This window comes from Corythoichthys intestinalis, chromosome 19 (genome assembly GCF_030265065.1).
Source record: "Corythoichthys intestinalis isolate RoL2023-P3 chromosome 19, ASM3026506v1, whole genome shotgun sequence".
NCBI lineage: Eukaryota > Metazoa > Chordata > Actinopteri > Syngnathiformes > Syngnathidae > Corythoichthys > Corythoichthys intestinalis.
In genome coordinates this window covers 5,973,048-5,993,809 of record NC_080413.1, presented here as the reverse complement: position 1 = coordinate 5,993,809, position 20,762 = coordinate 5,973,048, and the positions used below count along the sequence as shown (strand labels likewise).

General features: G+C 40.5%; 1 protein-coding gene across 2 annotated transcripts in view; it reads left to right on the top strand.

Moving 5' to 3' along the window:
- acp1 (acid phosphatase 1) overlaps window positions 1–1,861 on the top strand; it is a 38,065-nt gene extending 36,204 nt beyond the window's left edge. For both annotated transcript variants that reach the window (XM_057823076.1, XM_057823075.1), the window contains exon 6: window positions 1,609–1,861. In XM_057823076.1, the coding sequence (XP_057679059.1) occupies window positions 1,609–1,686 (78 nt within the window). In that variant the 3' untranslated portion in view covers window positions 1,687–1,861. The remainder of the gene's footprint in view (window positions 1–1,608) is intronic.
- The last annotated feature ends 18,901 nt before the right edge of the window (window positions 1,862–20,762 follow it).

Below are 20,762 nucleotides of genomic sequence, written 5' to 3'. Positions count from 1 at the left end.
AAAGTTGTATGTGTGTAAAAAGATGACTCACCACGCTAAATGCTAATGCTAACTGTATGTTAACGCTACCAGTTACATTCAGTGTGTGATGATCACTCAGCACAGACCTTTAAAGGCTAAAGCAACGAGGCATAGATAGCCAAGATACGAAAACAAAACTTGTCAAGCAACACCTAGCATGTGTTTCACAAAAGTCAAGTTTAGAGCCTGGAGAGGGCATCTGGCACTGGTGAGTAAGTGGGGGGGGGGGGGGGGGGCGCACTACATCACATCAGTGACATGACCAAACACTGCTACAATGCATGCTAACTACACACATAAAGAAAATGTCACTCATTGTGGACTTATGACGGAAACTATGGCGAATTTTCAGCTCATTCTCGTCTCGTCAGACAAAAACTAGCGTTCATCTCGTTATGTTATAGTCTCCCGAGACACCTTTTTAGCTCGTCATGTTGTGATGAAAAAAATTGTTCTAACGGCTTGAAAAACGGCTAGGCTAATGTTGCATTTAGCAACAATTGTCATTAAGCTAGTTGTTATCAGTTTTACGATTTTGGATTCCAAAATGGATATGGAACGAACGAATGATACACTGATATAGCCACTGTATGGGATTGGGAAAAACACTTCAGTACATAACAAACCGAACAAGGATTACAACAAATCTTAGAATTGAGAAAACTTTGATTTAGCTATGAAGGGATGACTGGTGGATTACTTCAGTTTCTGAGGAACTTTGAAACCCAAATACGAAAACTTGAACCAAAAAAATTGGTACCTGTTCTGTTTGGTGGTCTCTAGACCTCCAATTCAAGTGTCGGTACACCACGACTAGACGATCCTATGAACATTTATTTAGTACGTGCTTAGTCATTGTCCCATAACCACTCAAATTACTCTGTTTCGATAGACTGAAAGTGAAACGTGAGTTTACGATTTGTGGTAGTGACTGGAAGTCACTACAAGGTTGTTTTGAGCCGAGGTGAAGCAGCCAAAAAAAAAAAAAAAAAAAACCTAAAATGAAGCTGAGAAGCAAGATTGGAAGATTTCCGACTATCCAAGCTTCAAAATCCCTGCCGTTTTCCAAGTTCATGCAATCCAAAAACTTTAGTTTTTGTCCAAATCTGGTAACAACAACAGTGTGTTTTCCATAGCCTGATTAATTAATCACGGAAATAACTAGTTGAGCTTCACAGTATTTTTTTTTTTTTCCAACTGTTGGATTTGGCTTTTACTCTCTGAGGCGCAAATTTTGACTTGATTAAGATCTCTCATCACACTAATTCCACTGTGAAAGAACTGAAAAGGCTAAAAAGAACATTTTATTCCAGTGCATCATGAAGATAAACTTTGATGCAAACACTGTTAATGTTATTGCTAAAATAGCCGTTGGCATCTGGGATTGGTTTCCTAATGCAGCGATTCAACAGTATTTTTAAACTACATTTGGCAGTTAAGGGTAAGCCCCCTTGTAAAAATGGCTCTTGATCTTTCTGTAGCTTTATCTGCGCTCATCTTTATTATCCTAAACATAAAAAAAAAAAAAAGATATTAATCCCATTTCTTCATTGGCACGCCTCTAATTTTTCCTTCTTTTTGCTGCAGGGAAGCGATGAAGACTTTGAAAAGGTGTACGAACAATGTCGACGATGCTGCAAGGCGTTCCTCGAGTCAAACTCGTAGCGTTGTCGCGGGCCAATTGCCTGTCGGTAAGGCATTCTTTGGCCACGTCGCAACCGTCACGTAATGTCGTGAAAAGTACCATCGGAACGCTTCCAAGCTTTGTGCTGCGCTCGTCCTGACCACATTGTTGACTTGAAAAACAATGCCTGTGTTGAAATAAAACAATTGAAATCACAGAGATCATCTTGATACTTCAGTGAATGTGCCGCAAAACAGTGATAGAAGGATGTTTTTTTTTTCTGTTTTCTTTTTTTGCAAATGGTGGTTGGGGGTGTTATTTGATAAACCAAAGGGATTATATTGGCTTTCTATTACAAAGGGGAGTTCAATAGAATAAAAGGGGACAATCGCTTCACATTGCATCAGACTCCACTACTCGTCCTTGGGGATGATGTTTGAAAACTGCAGGGAAACTTCACGGCATATGCGGTAAGTACTCACGCTTGAATTCTCTTGCTGCTGTTTTGGTTAGCAACATGCTAAGTGAGCTAGTAATTCAACACGACAGGAATGATAAAAACATGCCCATACAACAAAAAGCTGCCCTTAAGCTGCCTTTTTTTGTTGTTGTTTTTTTACTAGAAAGTGCAAAATCATTAACCATTTTAAAGGCAGTTCTTATTGCTCAACATGCCAATACAACACAAGCGCTGACCTTGAGATGCTCTTTTTCACAAGAAGGTGCGAAAACATTAGCTGTTTCAAAAGCAGTAGCTATTACTCTCAACAATACAATAAAATTTACACTAATGGACAGGGCTGTCAACAGACTTGCAGGGGCCTGGGGACAAGAGACCATTATAGAACCACCCCACCCCTGCCACCGGCTTGTCACGACAACATACGCAGTACTTTTAACGCTTTGCTAGCAATGACAGTGTAAATTTTGAAATTATTTAATTTGAGATGGACAGTTAAATTTAACAGACCGTAATGTGACGTGACACAATATAAACAATTTCTATCTATTGTCCGATGTAGGCTACAGTACAATACAACTGAGAGAGCTATGCCTGCCTGCCAAGCAACAAAACACTCTTACTAAACATCCTGTGCCTGCCCCCTCCACACCCCTAGGGTTATCAAGCCCTCAAACAGTGATGCGCCTAGATTTTTTGACAGTAAAGTCATTTATAACATTAGTGAAATCCAGTTTTTGAGCAAGCTCATGCTCAATGGAGAGCATGGCTAGGTTGTTAAGCCTGCCCTGTGATATGGTGGAGCGTAGGTAGTTTTTTATTATTTTCATTTCACTGAAGGCTCGCTCTCCTCCAGCTACCGTCACTGGCAAAGTCAAGAAAATGCATAGCAGTGTGCTACGTGTGTGCACATGTGTAACAGTGTGCTTCGTATTAGTGTTTGCTATAATACACAGTGGGTTGTAAACCCAAGATAAATCCATGGCGCAGGACCAGTCTGGTCAGGCTTGCGCACCTGTTCCCCACAGAGTAACATATCCCTGATCTCCCATCACCTTCTCTCTCCTCGGCTCAACGCAAGCAGCATGTCTTGTCATACCTCAGCTCAATAGGCTACAACCAGCCGGTGACAGACTCGAATCGGGCTTTGGTCATGGTGATCGCAAATGTAAACCTTCAGTGTTAGGGGCTGTTGTTCACTTACCGACATCACCGTCCACAGCTAACTCTAGCCCTAATACTCTGGCTTCTTGTCCCCCTTTTAAGAACTTCATCATTCTTTGTTGTTTACCTCTATGATCTTTATCTCTTTTCTTTTCTGTGCACCCGATTTATGACGACTTGCCATGTTTAGAGTTAATGACAATGACAGATTTTAATTTCCCGCATCAGGGCACGTACGTAGTGTAGCCTTGAGTGCGCCAGAGCGGGGTCAAACCATTCTCTGCTAAGACAGTGGAGGGGGGGGGAATATACATTTGAAATATTTAATATGTTAAAGTATTTATATATCGAGTAGAACATAATCAGACAATCATTTAAAAAAGAAATATGTGAATTTAAAGTAAAATAAAGGTCATTCAGGGGCCCCTGTGGTCCTGAGGACCGGGACAACTTCGGCGAAGGTATGGCGGATTTTCTTGTGTGAGAAATCAACACAGGTGCGCGGGATGCCGATACATGCGACTGCTATTTCTCGCTATCTCGCCCGTTCTCCTTCTCACTTCCTTCTACGTCAGTGATCCCCAACCACAGGGCCGGGGACTGGTAACGGTCTGTGGCGCATTTGGTACCGGGCCGCAGAGAAATAATAATTTGTTAACAACCGCAACCGCCTGTGCCTCTTGACACATCAGTGTACTCTATTGACTAATCAGAGTAGAGATTTGTGTACGTCGTCCTCTCGTGGTTGGCCGCCATTACTGGGGTGTTTGCACACCCGTAGCAGCCCAGTGTCAGTCAATGTAAACAGTAACATTAGCTGCTGTTGACTGTGTGCTGCGGACGGCGATGTCTTTGGACAGTTTTTTTACGGGGAAAAGGCCACATACTGAGCCAGAAGGGGTTCCTACAAGCAAGTCCATTCTGCATAATATTTGGCTAAAAGCTTGCAAATAAGACAACAACAACGAATGCACTTAGAGCATCATAACTTGCGGCGAACCCTATTGCTAAAGCTAAGGAACCTTTCACGTTTGGAGAAGAACTCCTTATGCCTGCGATCAAGGATATTTGCCATCAAGTTTTAGGAGAGGCCGCTGTTAAAAATGGTTGATTCCATGTACGATGACTTACATTTTCCCTGCACTTAATGTTTGTTTTCATCCCCGTTGTTTTATTTTATATTTACTGAAATTTTCTGCCACACATAGCCGGTCCGAGAAAAAAAGGCCCACATGAGACCTGTCCGTGGTCCAAAAAAAGTTTGGGACCACTGTTCACCACAGATCCCCAGTCCGATCGTCTCTTAATTCATTTGCTCCTACAAATATATAAATACGTTCTATTTTTAATTGTTTCAATTCCCAAAGACGTATTTATACATGTTTTACGTTTTTTTTTTATCAAGAGACAGCTCTAGGTTCTGATTCAACTTAGCTCCAAAGCACAAAGCAGAAAATCCATTTTAAAGCAATAAACTGGCCACTGGAAGGCAATAGCGCATTTGGTAAGACCCCCAACTCAACGGAACGAACGGCCGGCCGCACAGCCGGGGCGCCGGCAGAAGACTACCAAATGGACGTCCAGGATGCCAGGCAGCGGATGACCGAGCAGAACAACTAGGAGGATGCCTGGGATGCCAGGCGCTGGACGACTGAGCAGAACGACCAGGACCACCAGTGCAGCAGACGATGCCGTTGAGTTCGTGCTGGAAAAACTGAAAAAAAAAAAAAAAAATCCATCTTTTTGAGACAAGCGGCGATGAGGGAAAAGTTTACCCCGGCCGTCGCGGCCACAACAGCATCATCTCTCAGTTATGTATAAATACATTTTTACTTTGCTATCAAAAGCTCTATTTGTCTTGCTGTTTGTTATTTGTAAAAGGGAAACTTTATTCAGATGTTTGGGATGTAACTAAAGCGAAAAATAGCTGTCAAAGTTATGTTTGAAATGTATGCGTTTACAAAAAGCTCAATTTGTTTTTTCATCAGAAATCTAAAAATTGCTCAAACTAAGCTATTTTCTAATGCTACTTTCTAAAGAATGGAAAAAGATATGAACAAACTTTTTTGCTGCTGAAAGAGTCTAATCTTTCTTTTGGTGGGTTCCATGTTTATATAGCAATAGAACAGAATTTTCTGTGAGCCTTGCAAAATCAGTCAAAATCCAGTAAAACGGCTGGGAGTGAAGGGAGTTGCACCGGTGAAAATGGCTGGGAGTGAATGAGTTAAGGGGGCCGGGCATAGTTGCGGACATTACAATACACAATGAATAGGTTGCCGCTGAACCCTTCACACTAGGCTGCCACCAGTTTGATACTGCCTTTTAAAATAATCTTTTGCAAGGCGTGGCGGCTTTTATTTTGGTATGGCGGTGTGCCACAATCTTTTATGTGTAGGGGAAACCCTGTCCTGTTTTCTATGATGGACATTGAATTTACCAAATGGAAGAGTGTACTCATTTCTTTCGCCAGGAAAAATAATTTTCATTAGCGATCAGTAAAATATTTGTCGTTTTATCCAAATGCGGCAATTTCTGCCAGAAACTCACGTGTTCTCAAAAACTTTGTGCGTCGCTGCCATATGCTAGAAGTCTGAAAAATTCAATTATCGGGACAAAACTCAAATTGATTCCAATGATTTACACACAATCTGACATTAAATTCAAAAATCGTATGCAACAGCAGAAACATTTTCGACATTTTGTCTTTATAACTATTTACATCTGGTTAGATAAGGGCTAAAACTTTGAAAACAGTCTCAAGAGTGTCTGTCACATCAATTTGGGATCAGACAGATCTTAAACAGTTTCAAAGAAAATGGGGGGGAAATGTATTGTGTTACAGGGAGCTGAGATCAGTGAAAAAATGAATACACGAAAGCATCATTTGTTTTGTTATCCAGTTCCGTTATAATTGTTTCCACATGTTACGGCAATTTCAAATTTAATTGGAGTGAACTTCACGCTTCAGCACCATTTGGCGGGGATAGACGTCCAATCCATTTGAACTGGGACGGGCAGCCTCTCCCAGTTCGAATGGATTGCACATCTACCGCAAGCAATGAGTTAACCAAATTAGCTTAATTGTTTGGCAATTATTGTTTTTTTTTTTTTTTTTTTGTGGTCTGAAGCACATGGTTTCTTTATCTTGGGGGGGGAAAACCCAGCCATCACCATTTGTCTTTACCACAAAACATCTTCACTCTTTGATGATCCTTCCCAGATGGATTCAAGCATGATTAAGTCTTATCATTTCTGGGCACAGTTAAAGCAAGTCTTCCTGTTCAGCCTCTGCAAACTTTCGATTGACGGTTGTACGGTTGTATCAGCGCTAAGTTATTAGTGCTAAATTCTTACAAACAATATCGCCTTTTGTAATAGAATGGGACTTGTAGCTTTTAATGTAAAATGATATACCCTGAGTTCTTATAAAAGATGCTGGAAGGCGCTGTGAATCATTAAGGGTGTAGCCAAAGTTTAGATGAACCAACCGGCCACTGGAGGCTTTCCAATTGTTTCATATCAGGGCGGCGTCCGTGTGTGCCGCCAGCTTTCGCGATAGCCGTGATTGATTTCGTTCATTTTTCAAAGAGTCAAAGGTTTGGATGAGCTTTCATATTCAATAGCATGAGAAAATACTGTATATTCAGGCTTTTTTCACTGAATGTGTTGCCTTTTCAAAGCGCGACATTCAAGCTAACATTTGAATGAAAAGCATTCTTAGCAAAACGGCATATCCAAAAGATAAAGATTTTTTGATTAAGGCTGGAGTTATCACTTATTTTGGTAATCAATTAATCTATCAGTTTGAATAATTGAGTAATCGGATTACGGAGACTTATTCATAATTATCACATTTGAAATGCTTAAAAACCATTTATCAAAATATATGGCGGAAAACACTCAGGTGACTTGAAGTTCCACTCTGAGACCCCTAATTTGGCCGAACTCAAAATTGTCCTATATGCATGTGTGATACATCATTGGAATGCTTAAAATCTCAATTTTCTGCGGGAAGAAAAATTTTAAACAGGAGGCCATTTAAAAAAATATATATATATATATATATTAGGGCTGTCAAACGATTAAAATTTTTAATCGAGTTAATTACAGCTTAAAAATTAATTAATCGTAATTAATCGCAATTAATCGCAATTCAAACCATCTTTAAAATATGCCATATTTTTCTGTAAATTATTGTTGGAATGGAAAGATAAGACACAAGATGGATATATATATTCAACATGCGGTACATAAGGACTGTATTTGTTTATTATAACAATAAATCAACAAGATGGCATCAACGTTATTAACATTCTGTTAAAATGATCCATGGATAGAAAGACTTGTAGTTCTTAAAAGATAAATGTTAGTACAAGTTAAAGAAATTTTATATTAAAACCCCTCATGTTTTCGTTTTAATAAAATTTTTAAAATTTTCAATCAAAAAATAAACTAGCAACCCGCCATTGTTGATGTCCATAATTACTTACACAATGCCCATGTGCTGAAGCCTATAAAATCAGTCGCACCCAAGCGCCAGCAGAGGGCAGCAAAACTCCACAAAACACAATTAACAAGTGGGCATTTCACTGTACTGTCATTTAAATCTGTCTGAGCGGGGCATGTGCGTTAATTGCGTCAAACATTTTAACGTGATTAATTAAAAAAGTTAATTACCGCCCGTTAACGCGATAATTTTGACAGCCCTAAAACAGCAAAAACCTATCTGGAGGTGAGAGGACGCGTGAGCAGAATTACAGACGCCATAACTTTAACGAGATATTATCGTGTACTTATCTTGTTTCGGTCCAAAAACTCCATGTTGCATGTATCACTGAGTGTCAAGACACGGCTGTGAATGGTCACAGCTGGATTTTATGGGTGAAACATGGTAATATAACAAGGGTCGCGATGCAGAAATCGCAGACATCAAAGAGTGGTCGAGATTTTCTTTTTCATATATTTACCCTTTTAAACATTTATTTTTCCATTTTTCTTTGGATCCATTATTTATCATCTAACATATCGAAGAAAATGTGACGGTAACAAAAAAAATACAATTAAGCGATAGTTATGAGGTAGATATCCGTGACCTATATACAGACACCATTTTTTTCATTGTGACATAATTTAAAATATGTGAGTGAATAATTTTAAATCTTTTTTTTTTTTTTTTTTTTAAACGTATGAGACATCAATTAATGATTCTAAGCTAAAAACGACAGATATTTTGAATAATAAATATAATTACCTTCGTTTTATGGCCCGGTTGAAACAAAAGCGGTTGGGCGACGTCTGTAAACGGGGGTTTTCAGGGTGAAACTGACTTTTATTTAAAAAAAATTAAAAATATATAAAAATAGTTCGGGGGCTTAATGCGCCATGAATCTGCTATGGTAGCATATAGACATATTATCCTATCAAACACCACAGTTCTTTTGGCTTATAATGCTGTATTTTAATAGCCTGGTACTCCAGACTCACCGCTGTTCCAGCTATTGAGTCTGGCCACCAGTAAGTGGATAAAATTTCCAGGGCGGAGCAAGCCACAGCAAACAGACAGCGGAGTGGACCAATCAGCGACGGGCGGGACGAGGGACTTGCACGCGGAAGTAAACATACGAGGAGAGCGGAGTTTATTCAACATGGCTAGCGCTAGACAGACTGTTGTCAATGACTTGTGTCGATGTGTTTTTGATAATTTAAAACTGATTTTACCGTGAATTGGAACATATTCTCGGCTCTCCCGTTCGCCATCTGTGTTGTTGTGGAGACGACTTCCGACGCGGAAGAGTTAAGAACACGTCACGCAAATAAACTAATCTGATTTGTCGATCGATTTTGTACTTGCTCGAGAGGCCGTTAATGGGCTGGGTCCCAGACTATACTCTCAGTGTTTGAAAAACACAGGGAGAACAGTCTGGCCGTGCCAGGCAAGTATTTTAAGCCAAAAGAACTGTGGTGTTTGATAGAACAATATGTCAACACTGCTGGCCAAAAGTATTGGCACCCCTGCAATTCTGTCAGATAATGCTAAATTTCTCCCAGAAAATGAGTGCTATTACAAATGCTTTGGTAGTAATGTCTTCATTTATTTTGTTTGCAATGGAAAAAAAAACAAGAGAATGGGAAAAAAAAAAGATTAAGTCATTATCATTTTACACAAAACTCCCAAAATGAGCCAGACAAAAGTAATGGCGCCCTCAGCCTAATACTTAGTAGCACAACCTTTAGATGAAAGGTTGAACAACCGTTTCCGGTATCCATCCTTGAGTTTCTGCTGGAATTTTTGACCATTCTTCTGAAGGCCAACTGCTCCAGGTCTCTGAGATTTGAAGGGTGCCTTCTCCACCACAGGTGTTCTATGAGATTCAGGTCTGGACTCATTGCTGGCCACTTTAGAAGTCTCCAGTGCTTTTTCTCAAACCATTTTCGAATGGTTTTTGAAGTGTGTTTTGGGTCATTGCCCTGCTGGAAGCTTTCTCACTCTGGGTCCTACATTATGCTGCCAAATTCGTTGGTAATCTTCAGACTTCATTATGCCATGCACACAGTCAAGCAGTCCAGTGCCAAAGGGAGCAAAGCAACCCCAAAACATCAGGGAACCGCCACCATGTTTGACTGTGGGGACTGTGTTCTTTGAAGGCCTCATTTTTCCCCCCTGTAAATTCTATGTTGATGCCTTTTCCCAAAAAGCTCTACTTTTGTCTCATATGACCAGAGAACATTCTTCCAAAACATTTTTGGCTTTCTCAGGTAAGTTTTGGCAAACTCCAGCCTGGCTTTTTTATGTCTCTGGGTCAAAAGTGCGTTTTTTTCACTTATTGTGGCTGGTTCTGGTCCCCATTAACTGCGAAAAACGAGGGATCACTGTACAGTTCAAATGTAGGTAGTTTTTTTTGTTTTTTTTTATGATTTGTTGTTAATTCAACAGTTAAACTTTTAGGGTTTTGTCGATTTTATTTTACACAATACATTTCTGACAACCACTCCTGAGAGTATTTTACCATATATCTGATGTTTTTTGTGTGAAGGTCTCAGTTCAGCGTTTTTTTACATTAGCATTTCTGACAATGTACTTTTTCCAGCACTGTATGTACAAAATTTGAAAGACTTTGCCAAGTTTCACAGCTACAAATCACCTTTCTTTCCATCTGACCCATGATCAAACACAACTGGGACCAAATCAGGACCTTTCCCGGCCCGACAGCTCCTCAGACAGCTTGTTGATTTGATCTTTTGCCTACTTTCACACCTCGTGTCACCATCATGGATCTTAGCTTTCAACTTACTCCAATTTATCAATAGAAAAACAACCAAATCAGTCCACTCTTAAAAAATAAGCACCTTTCCCGTTTCGATCAACGGCTTCTCTGTCAATATCTTCACTGCGTCGTTTCAACTGTTTTGATTGCTGTAACTCATTTCTCACGAAAAGAATTAATCAGAAAATTGTTAATGGGCCGAATCTCTGCTGTCCTCACATCATTCACGTTAAACTTGTTTGATGGTCTCATTTAACAATTCTGTGTATGTGTTGACTAAAAGTGTGAGATTTCTGCTTGAAGTTTGGAGGTCAAATTGAGTTCCCTTGAAAATGTTTTCGTACACAAAACCCCTAAACATTTTTTTCATATTACACTGCCATTCAAAATTTGTGTGGTTTCCATTTTAAAAGTTTAGGCGGTATTTGAGTTTTGGGGCAGAGGGGGGGCACAACATGTTGATAACCCCAAAACGCAGTGTCAGCAATAAAATTAACTGACACAAATATTTATAATAATAAGTTGAAAATGAACGTTTTTTTGTTTCCCATCATTCTTGAGGGGAATTCTAAATCAGGCTGCTTAGGACAGCTGTACTTTTCGCCAAGATCATCATCCATTGAATATGGTACACCTGCCAGTGTCGTGCCATTGTAGTTACCCCGGTCAAAAAATTGTATCCCCTGGGCGGAGCCACTGCGCTGCACTGATTTGCTTGATTTCCGTATTTTGGTGATGTAGTTATCTACGAGGTTACAAAACATGGCCCATTCATCAAAAAAAAAAAAAAACTTTTTTTCATCTGTTGTATAACGTAACAAATCAACTGAACGTAAAAAAGGCAATGTTTTTCTGTTTTACTCGTAGGATGACTTATAACTGTTATTACTGTAATTCAAGTCCTGTATGGAGTTTCTCCGGTTTAGTAAACGTCGATGTCCAAAATCTATAACTGTGGTTCTTTTATGGCTTCAATTAATTGAATCGACATAACTCATAACTAATGTGTTGGTGTGCGCTCCCGCGGCCAGGGGATAGAATTTTTGGAAGGGGTAACGACATTGGCAAGACCCACAAAAATACACACGGTCCCATGCTTCAACTGGGACCGTGTGCTTTGGTCAGATGAGACCAAGATTGAGCTTTTTGGCAACAAACACTCTAAGTAGGTCTAGCGTGTCACGAAAGATGCACATGCTGAAAAGCACCTCATACCCACTGTGAAGTATGGGGGTGGATCAGTGATGCTGTGGGGCTGTTTCACTTCCAAAGGCCCTTCCAAAGGAACCATGTTAGGGTGCATGGCATCATGAATGCTTTGAAATACCAGGACATTTTAAATCAAAATCTGTTGCCCTCTGCCCGAAAGCTGAAGATGGGTCGTCACTGGGTCTTTCAGCAAGACAATGACCCTAAACATATAGCCAAATCTACACAGAAATGGTTCACCAGACACAAAATCAAGCTCCTCCCATGGCCATCTCAGTCCCCAGACCTTGTTTTGTTGGCAAAATGGGGTTGTACAAAGTATTAACACCAGGGGTGCTAATAATTGTGACACACATTATTTGATGTCAAATAATTTTTTCTTTATGTGGGATTTTTCCCCCCACTGAATGAATGCACTTGTATTGAAGGTTGGATTTTTCTCTTTTTTTCCATTAAGGTCCCATATTATTTGAATTAAAAAAATATATATATATATTAGAAGCTAAAAAACACATCTTTTTCAGGGGTGCCAATAATTATGGAGGGCACTGTATGTTGAAAACGCGCATTTTAACAAAAAAACAAAACAAAAAAAAACATGACACAAAATAGTTGGCATTCAAATATCCGCCTAGTCTGTTCAATATGTAAATTTAGTCAATTAAATTAGCCTAATTTGTCAAAGTCAGCTTGCTTAAATGCTACAAATGCTTACATATTTAACATTCTCATAGCAAATCGCTCACAAGTCACTCCACAAACTGTAGCTGTAAACTTAATTACACATGCATACACAAACATATATTAGCTGAAACAACTTACAGTTTTGGGTGGGCCAAACCAGACCACACCTTATCCATGGATGTCAGAGTTTGCTTCTCAGTCAAACAAGGTGACAGTTCAGCCAGACCCAATGCTGCCACCGGAGGGCAGTGTATCCTCCGTCATAAAACGAGATACAACACTTTTGGACTTTTTGGATAAATATTTTGTAGGGGCACTTAAAGGGAACCTCGGACTTACAGACTTGTAGGCTCTAATAAGCCACCATTTTTTTATTTTACTAAAATATGTTATTAGAAATACATAAAATAATTCCATTGATTTAAAAATCTATAATATTTAGTGCATGTTTTGACCTACGGAGGGCACCATGTTTTATGCATGCAATGGACCCTCGGGGTGACGACGTAGTTTATCACCGTCACTAAACGAACACTACAGTTGTTCTGCAATTCGTTCCTATGCGGCGAGATGTCCAACACATGTGCACATCGATTAAAAGCGGCGAGTATTTACTATTTGCATTTTTATTGAGGCTTTTATTACGTTGTCATTGTCTCAAAATACTTTTTGCATGTGTTTCCCTCTCAAACGTTAAAGCATTGTTTTCTTGTTGTAGCTTTTAAGCAGATTGTTGACCTGTTGACCACATTAGTCATGTATTGTATTTAAACCACCTTTATTTGATATCACTACCTACTTATTTTCTTAAGGCATCATTAAACAAAAGCTTGTTGAAATTCGCCTCCCCAGACAAGCCGCAGGGAAACAGCGACAGCTGAACAAAGTGCCACTCTGCCGATGCTGCCACCCCGCGCGCCAACCGAGAAGGCGGAACTTCGCGCGTTCTCTTCTTATTTTAACCCTTTGTACTGACTCCATGTTTCAAAAGTTTAAAGAAGACTCACCGAAAACAGGTTGACAATTTATTCGTCGACAATGGTCAAAAACAAGGCAAAAACAGACGACGGAGGGAACAATGCTGAATCCAAAGCAAAGCTACATAGCAAATGTTTCCAAGCAGCAAAATCTGTCTTATCTCAGTGTCCAGTGTTTTTTAAGTCTGTTGGCCGGCCGAAGGTGTGTCCAGGCGTTGCTTTGGGATCATCCCTCTCTGGCCGGTTTCGGGCTGATTAGGTTCGTGCGTGGATGGGATGTGGTTGCCACAGTGACTGACACTGGTCTTGACGCCACAAGCGCCTGCTATCAACTTTGTTATCCGGGCTGACACTACTTGTTTTAGGACAAAGCGCGCTGGTCTTTGTCCTTGTTCGTTTGTTGGGAGGACTGATTGCCAGAGTTTGTGCGTCAGTCTTGCTCATGGCGCCCACGTTGGGCTTCTGTAATAAGATGGCGTTGTGTATCTATTCTGTTTCTTTAAACTATGGTGTGCTATTTATTTTACATTAGGTGTGTTAGAGTAGTGCAGTCCGACAGTGAATATGAGAAATGATACTATTCCCTGATTGATTATATTACGTGTGTTCGAGTAATGCAAACAGTTAGACGGTGCCTAAGAGAAACGGTACCATTTTTCCTTTTCCCCCTCATGAGCGCCGATAAGGTGATTCACTTTACTGTGTTCAAGGCCACTGAGTAAGGTCTGCCTAAACTATAGTTAAATGAATGTGTTATACTAATGCAAACAATTATATGGTGTGTGCGAGAACGGTACATTTTCCCTTCAAGCTGAAAGTGCAGGGTAGTACTTTGGGTGTCAAATTTGCCTCTTGTACGTTTAGCCGGTGTAGCACATTTTGGTAGAACACCGGTTTTGTTCTACTCTCGTCCTGTCTCATCCCGTCTTTCCTGTTAATTTTGCTTTTGCTTCTCGTTTAGTGACCTATCCACAGTGCTGTCATGCTCATTAATGTTCCTCTCCGATTCAAATTAAAAGGGCTGAACAGATGACATGCTTATGTCAATAGTCATACTCTGGAGCAGCGTACCCAGTGACGTCACCGCCCTGCGACTTCAACAACAATGGCGACCTACTAGTTAAACTAATTTTACAAATTGTATAAAAATGAAAGCATCAAGAGGGGTTTTAATATCAAATTATTTTAACTCATAATAATGTTCATCTTTTAAGAACCTACAAGTTTTGCTATCCATGGTTCCCTTTAAAGGGGGTTACGTTGCGAGCGTAAAAGCGGAACTGGTTCGTATCCCGGGGACCTGTATATTGACGGGACGCATTAATCCTCGGAGTTGGATTTTAATGGAGGAATTATTGTTGCCTGTAGATTCCGAGTTAGCCAGTAGAGGGCTTGCATGCTCTCCGGAAATGTTTAGGGAGCCAGACAGGCGGTTGTAGTTAATTTTGAATTTGTTTGAACCGTTTTTTTACACAAAACTAAAGTAGCTGGCATCCATGCTGCACAGAAATTGTTAACATTTTAAAGCCAAACATTGGTTATTTACAAGTCACAGTTAGCCGAAGGATAGGATGAAAGTCTCACATGTCTCTAAATTTGACCTGAAAACCTCAAATCCTGAACTTTTGTTATGGGTACACTGTTAAAAATATTCCTGCCCTCACTTGAAAAGCCTATAAATGACCTTGGCATTTGTTATCTCGCCAACCTTCTCCAACTGATTAAAGCTTATCTGATCGCTATCCTGTGAAATGTCAGAAAAAGCGCCGAAAATGGAATCGCTCTTTATGATTTTGTACGGTATAAAAACAGTTTCGGGGTAAACCCGAAACGGACTTTGGTTAATTTCACTCCCTTTACCATATTCAGCTCTTAATACCAAACTCTACATTGAAAAACTTTGCGTGTAGAACTAAAATCCCTAATTTTTTTGCCAACGCAACCTAAAACGCATGACATTTTGTCCCTTGTTTTCACGCAACACCCTCCCAAAAATGAGCTACAAGGAAATTCCCACTTACTATTCATAAATGCAGCTGCATCGCTTCGGGACGTGCCAACATACACAACAATGTGTATTTCCTGGTGGGCACTCGCAGCATTGAAAATCCGTTAGTACAAGTCAGACGTTTATTATCGGTCATTTATTACTCGTTAACACGCCATCTGTCCCTAATGCAACATTTCCTAACTGGCATGTTGTTCCAAGGAAAAACAAAACAAAACAAAAACTGGCATGAGTTGATATTTCCATACAAAATGGCGTGAATATTCCATCGCCAGCTCAGTCAAGGCGACCCAGACTGCTTTTTCGGAGAAAGAACAAATAGAAAACAGGTCCCAAAAAAAAGCACTCTAATCACTTGGGGTTTTAGAACCAGGCTCGACTCGACAGTCATGTGGTTGTCAACATTCCACGCATTGCGCCGGCTATGGCTACCACAAACGAACAATTTATGATCGTCGATGAACTTTTAATGGAGTCTATGGAGTTTATTTACTTTTGTCGTACTCTGGGCTTGACATTTTAGCTGGACTGTTACTACATCACTATTAACCATTGCCTACCATTGATAACAATGGACGACCCAATTAATTTAAACCGGGCGGGTTGGCTGTGAATGCTTATGTTTCAGTTCCATTGAAGGAAAGTCTAGTACATCTTGAAAATGGATGCGTCGTCTAGTGCCGTCAATGGCAGCCAATGACTTAATAGGTAAAGGGTTCCTGGTAGTGTTGCACCGTTACCATGTTTTAGCCCCGATACCGAGACCTGGCTGTGCAGTTTTGGCCGATACCGTACCGATACCACTCCGTTTGAAATATGTATACAGTGGTCTGAAAAAGTATCTGAACAAGGGTTGTTCCGATCAAGTTTTTTTGCTAGAGATCCGACCGTTTTAGTTTGAGTATCTGCCGATCCCGATATTTCCCGATCCGATTGCTTTTTCAATTCCAATCGTTCCCGATAATTTTTCCCGATCATATACATTTTGGCAATGCATTAAGAAAAAAATGAATAAAACTCGGACGCATATATACATTCCACATACAGTACATAATTACTGTATTTGTTTATTATGGCAATAAATCCTCAAGATGGCATTTACATTATTAACATTCTTTCTGTGAGAGGGATCCACGGATAGAAAGTCTTTCTTGAGCTTTCAGTAAATGATACTGTAGCCATGCCCAAATGCATGATGGGAAGTGGAACCATGACTGTGCGTCTTCTCTGCGTTGGGAAATAACATAAGGTGTTAAGATCAGTTGCTACCTTGATTCCTCACATTGCTTCCCATGATATTTCAAATCATAGGGAGAGGGATTGTAAGGCTTTAGCCAATTAAAAAAACGTTTCAAAGGCTGCCAAAATTCACTCTACTCATTTTACGCTGCCTTTTACCTCTCTATATAGGTAAAATGTCGCCATTACAGATTGAGCGCGACAATGCGTGAGTGGGTCGTACAGCGCATGCATTAATTGCGTTAAATATTTTAACGTGATACATTATTAAAAAAATTAATTACCGCCATAATCGGGATAAAATTGATAACCCTACCTTAAGCCTAAACTAAAGACTCTGGATGAGTGTATCATATTATGTCTGTAACGTTAAATACAATTAGAAAACGATTTAATTAAAAAATATACAGTATATATATTTTAAAAAGGCATAGCCGATATTTTTTTGCCGATTCCGATACTTTAAAAATGACGTGATCGGACCCGATCGATCGTGATGCCGATCGATCGGGACATCTCTAATCTGAACCTTTTGAAATTTCTCACATTTCTGCCTTAAATCACAATCAAATGTGATCTGATCTTTGTCAAAATCACAAAGATGAAAAAACTGCTTTAAAACCACCTAAACATTTATAGGTGTTCATATTTTAATGAGGATAGCATGCAAGCAATGACAGAAAGGGGGAAAAATAGGTAAGTGAACCCTCTACCTAAGGAAACCTACAGAGCAATCGAAACCAATTTTTACCAATTTAAGTCAGGTGTGTGCCCAATCATTGATGATTGGTTTAAAGCTGCTCTGCCCACTATAAAACACACACCTAGTAAGAATTGTCTGGATGAGAAGCATTGTCTGATGTGCATCATGGCTCGGTCAAAAGAGCTGTCTGAAGACCTCTGATCAAGGATTGTTGATTTGTACAAAGCTAGGGAAGGATGTAAAACTATCTCTAAAAGTCTGGATGTTCATCACTCGACAGTCAGAGAAGTTGTCTACAGACGGAGAGAGTTTGGCACTGTTGCTTCTTTCCCAAAGAGTGGCCGTCCATCAAAGATGATGCGAAGAGTTCAGCTCAGAATATTCAGACAGTTAAAAAAGAACCCTAACATGTCTGCTTAAGACTTACAGAAATCACTGGCACAGTCCAATATCTCTGTGCGCACATAAACTATATGTAAAACTATGGCAGATAGATATGGCAGATCTTTCAGGGTGCAGACAATTAAAAAAACGTTTGGCATTTGCCAAGGCTCACAGCCTGACAAAAGGATGGACGCTGAAAAGGTGGATTTTTCAGATTAATCTTCCATTAAATTACACCACAGTTGCCGCAAATATTGCAGGAGACCTACTGGAGCCCGCATGGATCCGAGATTCACTCAGAAAACAGTGAAGTTTGGTGGTGGCAAAATCATGGTCTGGGGTTACATCCAGTATGGGGGTGTGCGAGAGATCTGCAGGGTTCAAGGCAACATAAATAGTCTGAAATATCACCAAATCTTAGCTGCCTCTTACATTCCTAACCATAAAAAGGGGAAAATTCTGCAGCAGGATGGTGCTCTATCGCAGTGTTTTTCAACCGGTGTGCCGCGGCACACTAGTGTGCCGTGAGAGATCGTCAGGTGTGCCGCGAGATATTATCTAATGTCGCATTTACAGTTGTGGTCAAAAGTTTACATACAATTGTGAAGAACATAATGTCATGGCTCTCTTGAGTTTCTAGTTATTTCTACAACTCTGATTTTTCTCTGATAGAGTGATTGGAACAGATACTTCTTTGTCACAAAAAACATGAAGTTTGGTTCTTTTATGACTTTATTATGGGTTAACAGAAAAAGTGATCAAATCTGCTGGGTCAAAAATATACATACATGGATCTGAAAAAGCGAATCATTGACTTGAACAAGTCAGGAAAGTCACTTGGAGCCATTTCAAAGCAGCTGCAGGTCCCAAGAGCAACAGTGCAAACAATTGTTTGTAAGTATAAAGTGCATGGCACTGTTTTGTCACCGCCGCGATTAGGAAGAAAACGCAAGCTATCACCTGCTGCTGAGAGAAAATTGGTCAGGAGGGTGAAGATTCAACCGAGAATCACCAAAAAGCAGATCTGCCAAGAATTAGAAGCTGCTGGAACACAGGTGTCAATGTCCACAGTCAAGCGTGTTTTGCATCTCCATGGACTGAGAGGCTGCCGTGCAAGAAGGAAGCCCTTGCTCCAAAAGCGGCACCTTAAGGCTCGACTGAAGTTTGCTGCTGATCAGATGGACAAAGATAAGACCTTCTGGAGGAAAGTTCTGTGGTCAGACGAAACAAAAATCGAGCTGTTTGACCACAATGCCCGGCAATATGTTTGGAGGAGAAAAGGTGAGGCCTTTAACCCCAAGTACACCATGCCTACCGTCAAGCACGGTGGTGGTAGTATTATGCTATGGGGCTGTTTTGCTGCCAATGGAACTGGTGCTTTACAGAGAGTAAATGGGATAATGAAGGAGGAGGACTGATTACCTTCAAATTCTTCAAGATAACCTAACCTCATCAGCCCGAAGATTGGGTCTTGGGCGCAGTTGGGTGTTCCAACAGGACAATGACCCCAAACACACATCAAAAGTGGTAATGGAATGGCTAAATCAGGCTAGAATTAAGGTTTTCGAATGGCCTTCCCAAAGTCCTGACTTAAACCCCATTGAGAACTTGTGGACAATGCTGAAGAAACAAGTCCATGTCAGAAAGCAATCAAATTTAACTGAACTGCACCAATTCTGTCAAGAGGAGTGGTCAAAGATTCAACCAGAAGCTTGTGGATGGCTACCAAAAGCGCCTAATTGAAGTGAAAATGGCCAAGGGACATGTTACCAAATATTAGCGCTGCTGTATGTATATTTTTGACCCAGCAGATTTGATCACTTTTTTCTGTTCACCCATAATAAAGTCATAAAAGAACCAAACGTCATGAATGTTTTTTGTGACAAAGAAGTATCTGTTCCAATCACTCTATCAGAGAAAAATCAGAGTTGTAGAAATAACTGGAAACTCAAGAGAGCCGTGACATTATGTTCTTCACAAGTGTATGTAAACTTTTGACCACAACTGTATATACAGTATATACATTTTGTAATGGATGATGAAGGGGCCATCAGACTGCAGAGTGGAGACCCTAGAGTCAAGGTGGGCGACACCTCCGAAGGTGGTCGAGAACAACCGAGCCAAGATCCTGTGGGACTTCCAGATCCAGACAGACAAACTGATGATGGCCAACCAGCCTGACATGGTGGTGGTGGATAAACATCAGAAGACGGCAGTCGTGATAGATGTAGCGATCCCGAGCGATAGCAACATCAGGAAAAAAGAACATGAAAAGCTGGAGAAATATCAAGGGTTGAAGGAAGAGTTGGAGAAAATGTGAGGAGTGAAGGCAAGAGTGGTGCCAGTAGTGATCGGGCCACTAGGGGCAGTAACTCCCAAGCTGGGTGCATGGCTCCAACAGATACCAGCAACAACGTCCGACGTCTCCATTCAGAAGAGCGCAATCCTAGGGACAGCTAAGATCCTGCGCAGGACCCTCAAGCTCCCAGGCCTCTGGTTAGAGGACCCGAGCTTGAAAGGAGAGACCATACCGCCCGGGTGGGCGCGACGACGATTATTTTGTTTATTTTTTAATAATATCTTCATTTATTTTGCTTACAATGAAAAAACACAAAATAGAATGAAAAAAACCCCCACTTTACACAAAATTCCAAAAATGGGTCGGACAAAAGTATTGGCACCCTCAGCCTAATACTTGGTAGCACAACGACCGCTTCCGGTATCCATCAATGAGTTTCTTACAATGCTCTGCCGGAATTTTAGACCATTCTTCTTTGGCCAACTGCTCCAGGTCTCTGAGATTTAAAGGGTGCCATTTTCAGATGTCTCCCCCGGTGTTCTAAGGGATTTAGGTCTGGGCTCACTGCTGGCCACTTTAGAAGTCTCCAGTGCTTTCTCTCAAACCATTTTCTAGTGCTTTTTGAAGTCTGTTTTGGGTCATTGTCCTGCTGGAAGACCCATGACCTCTGAGGGAGACCCAGCTTTATTACACTGGGCTGAAAAATTAGTCGGTAGTCTTCAGAC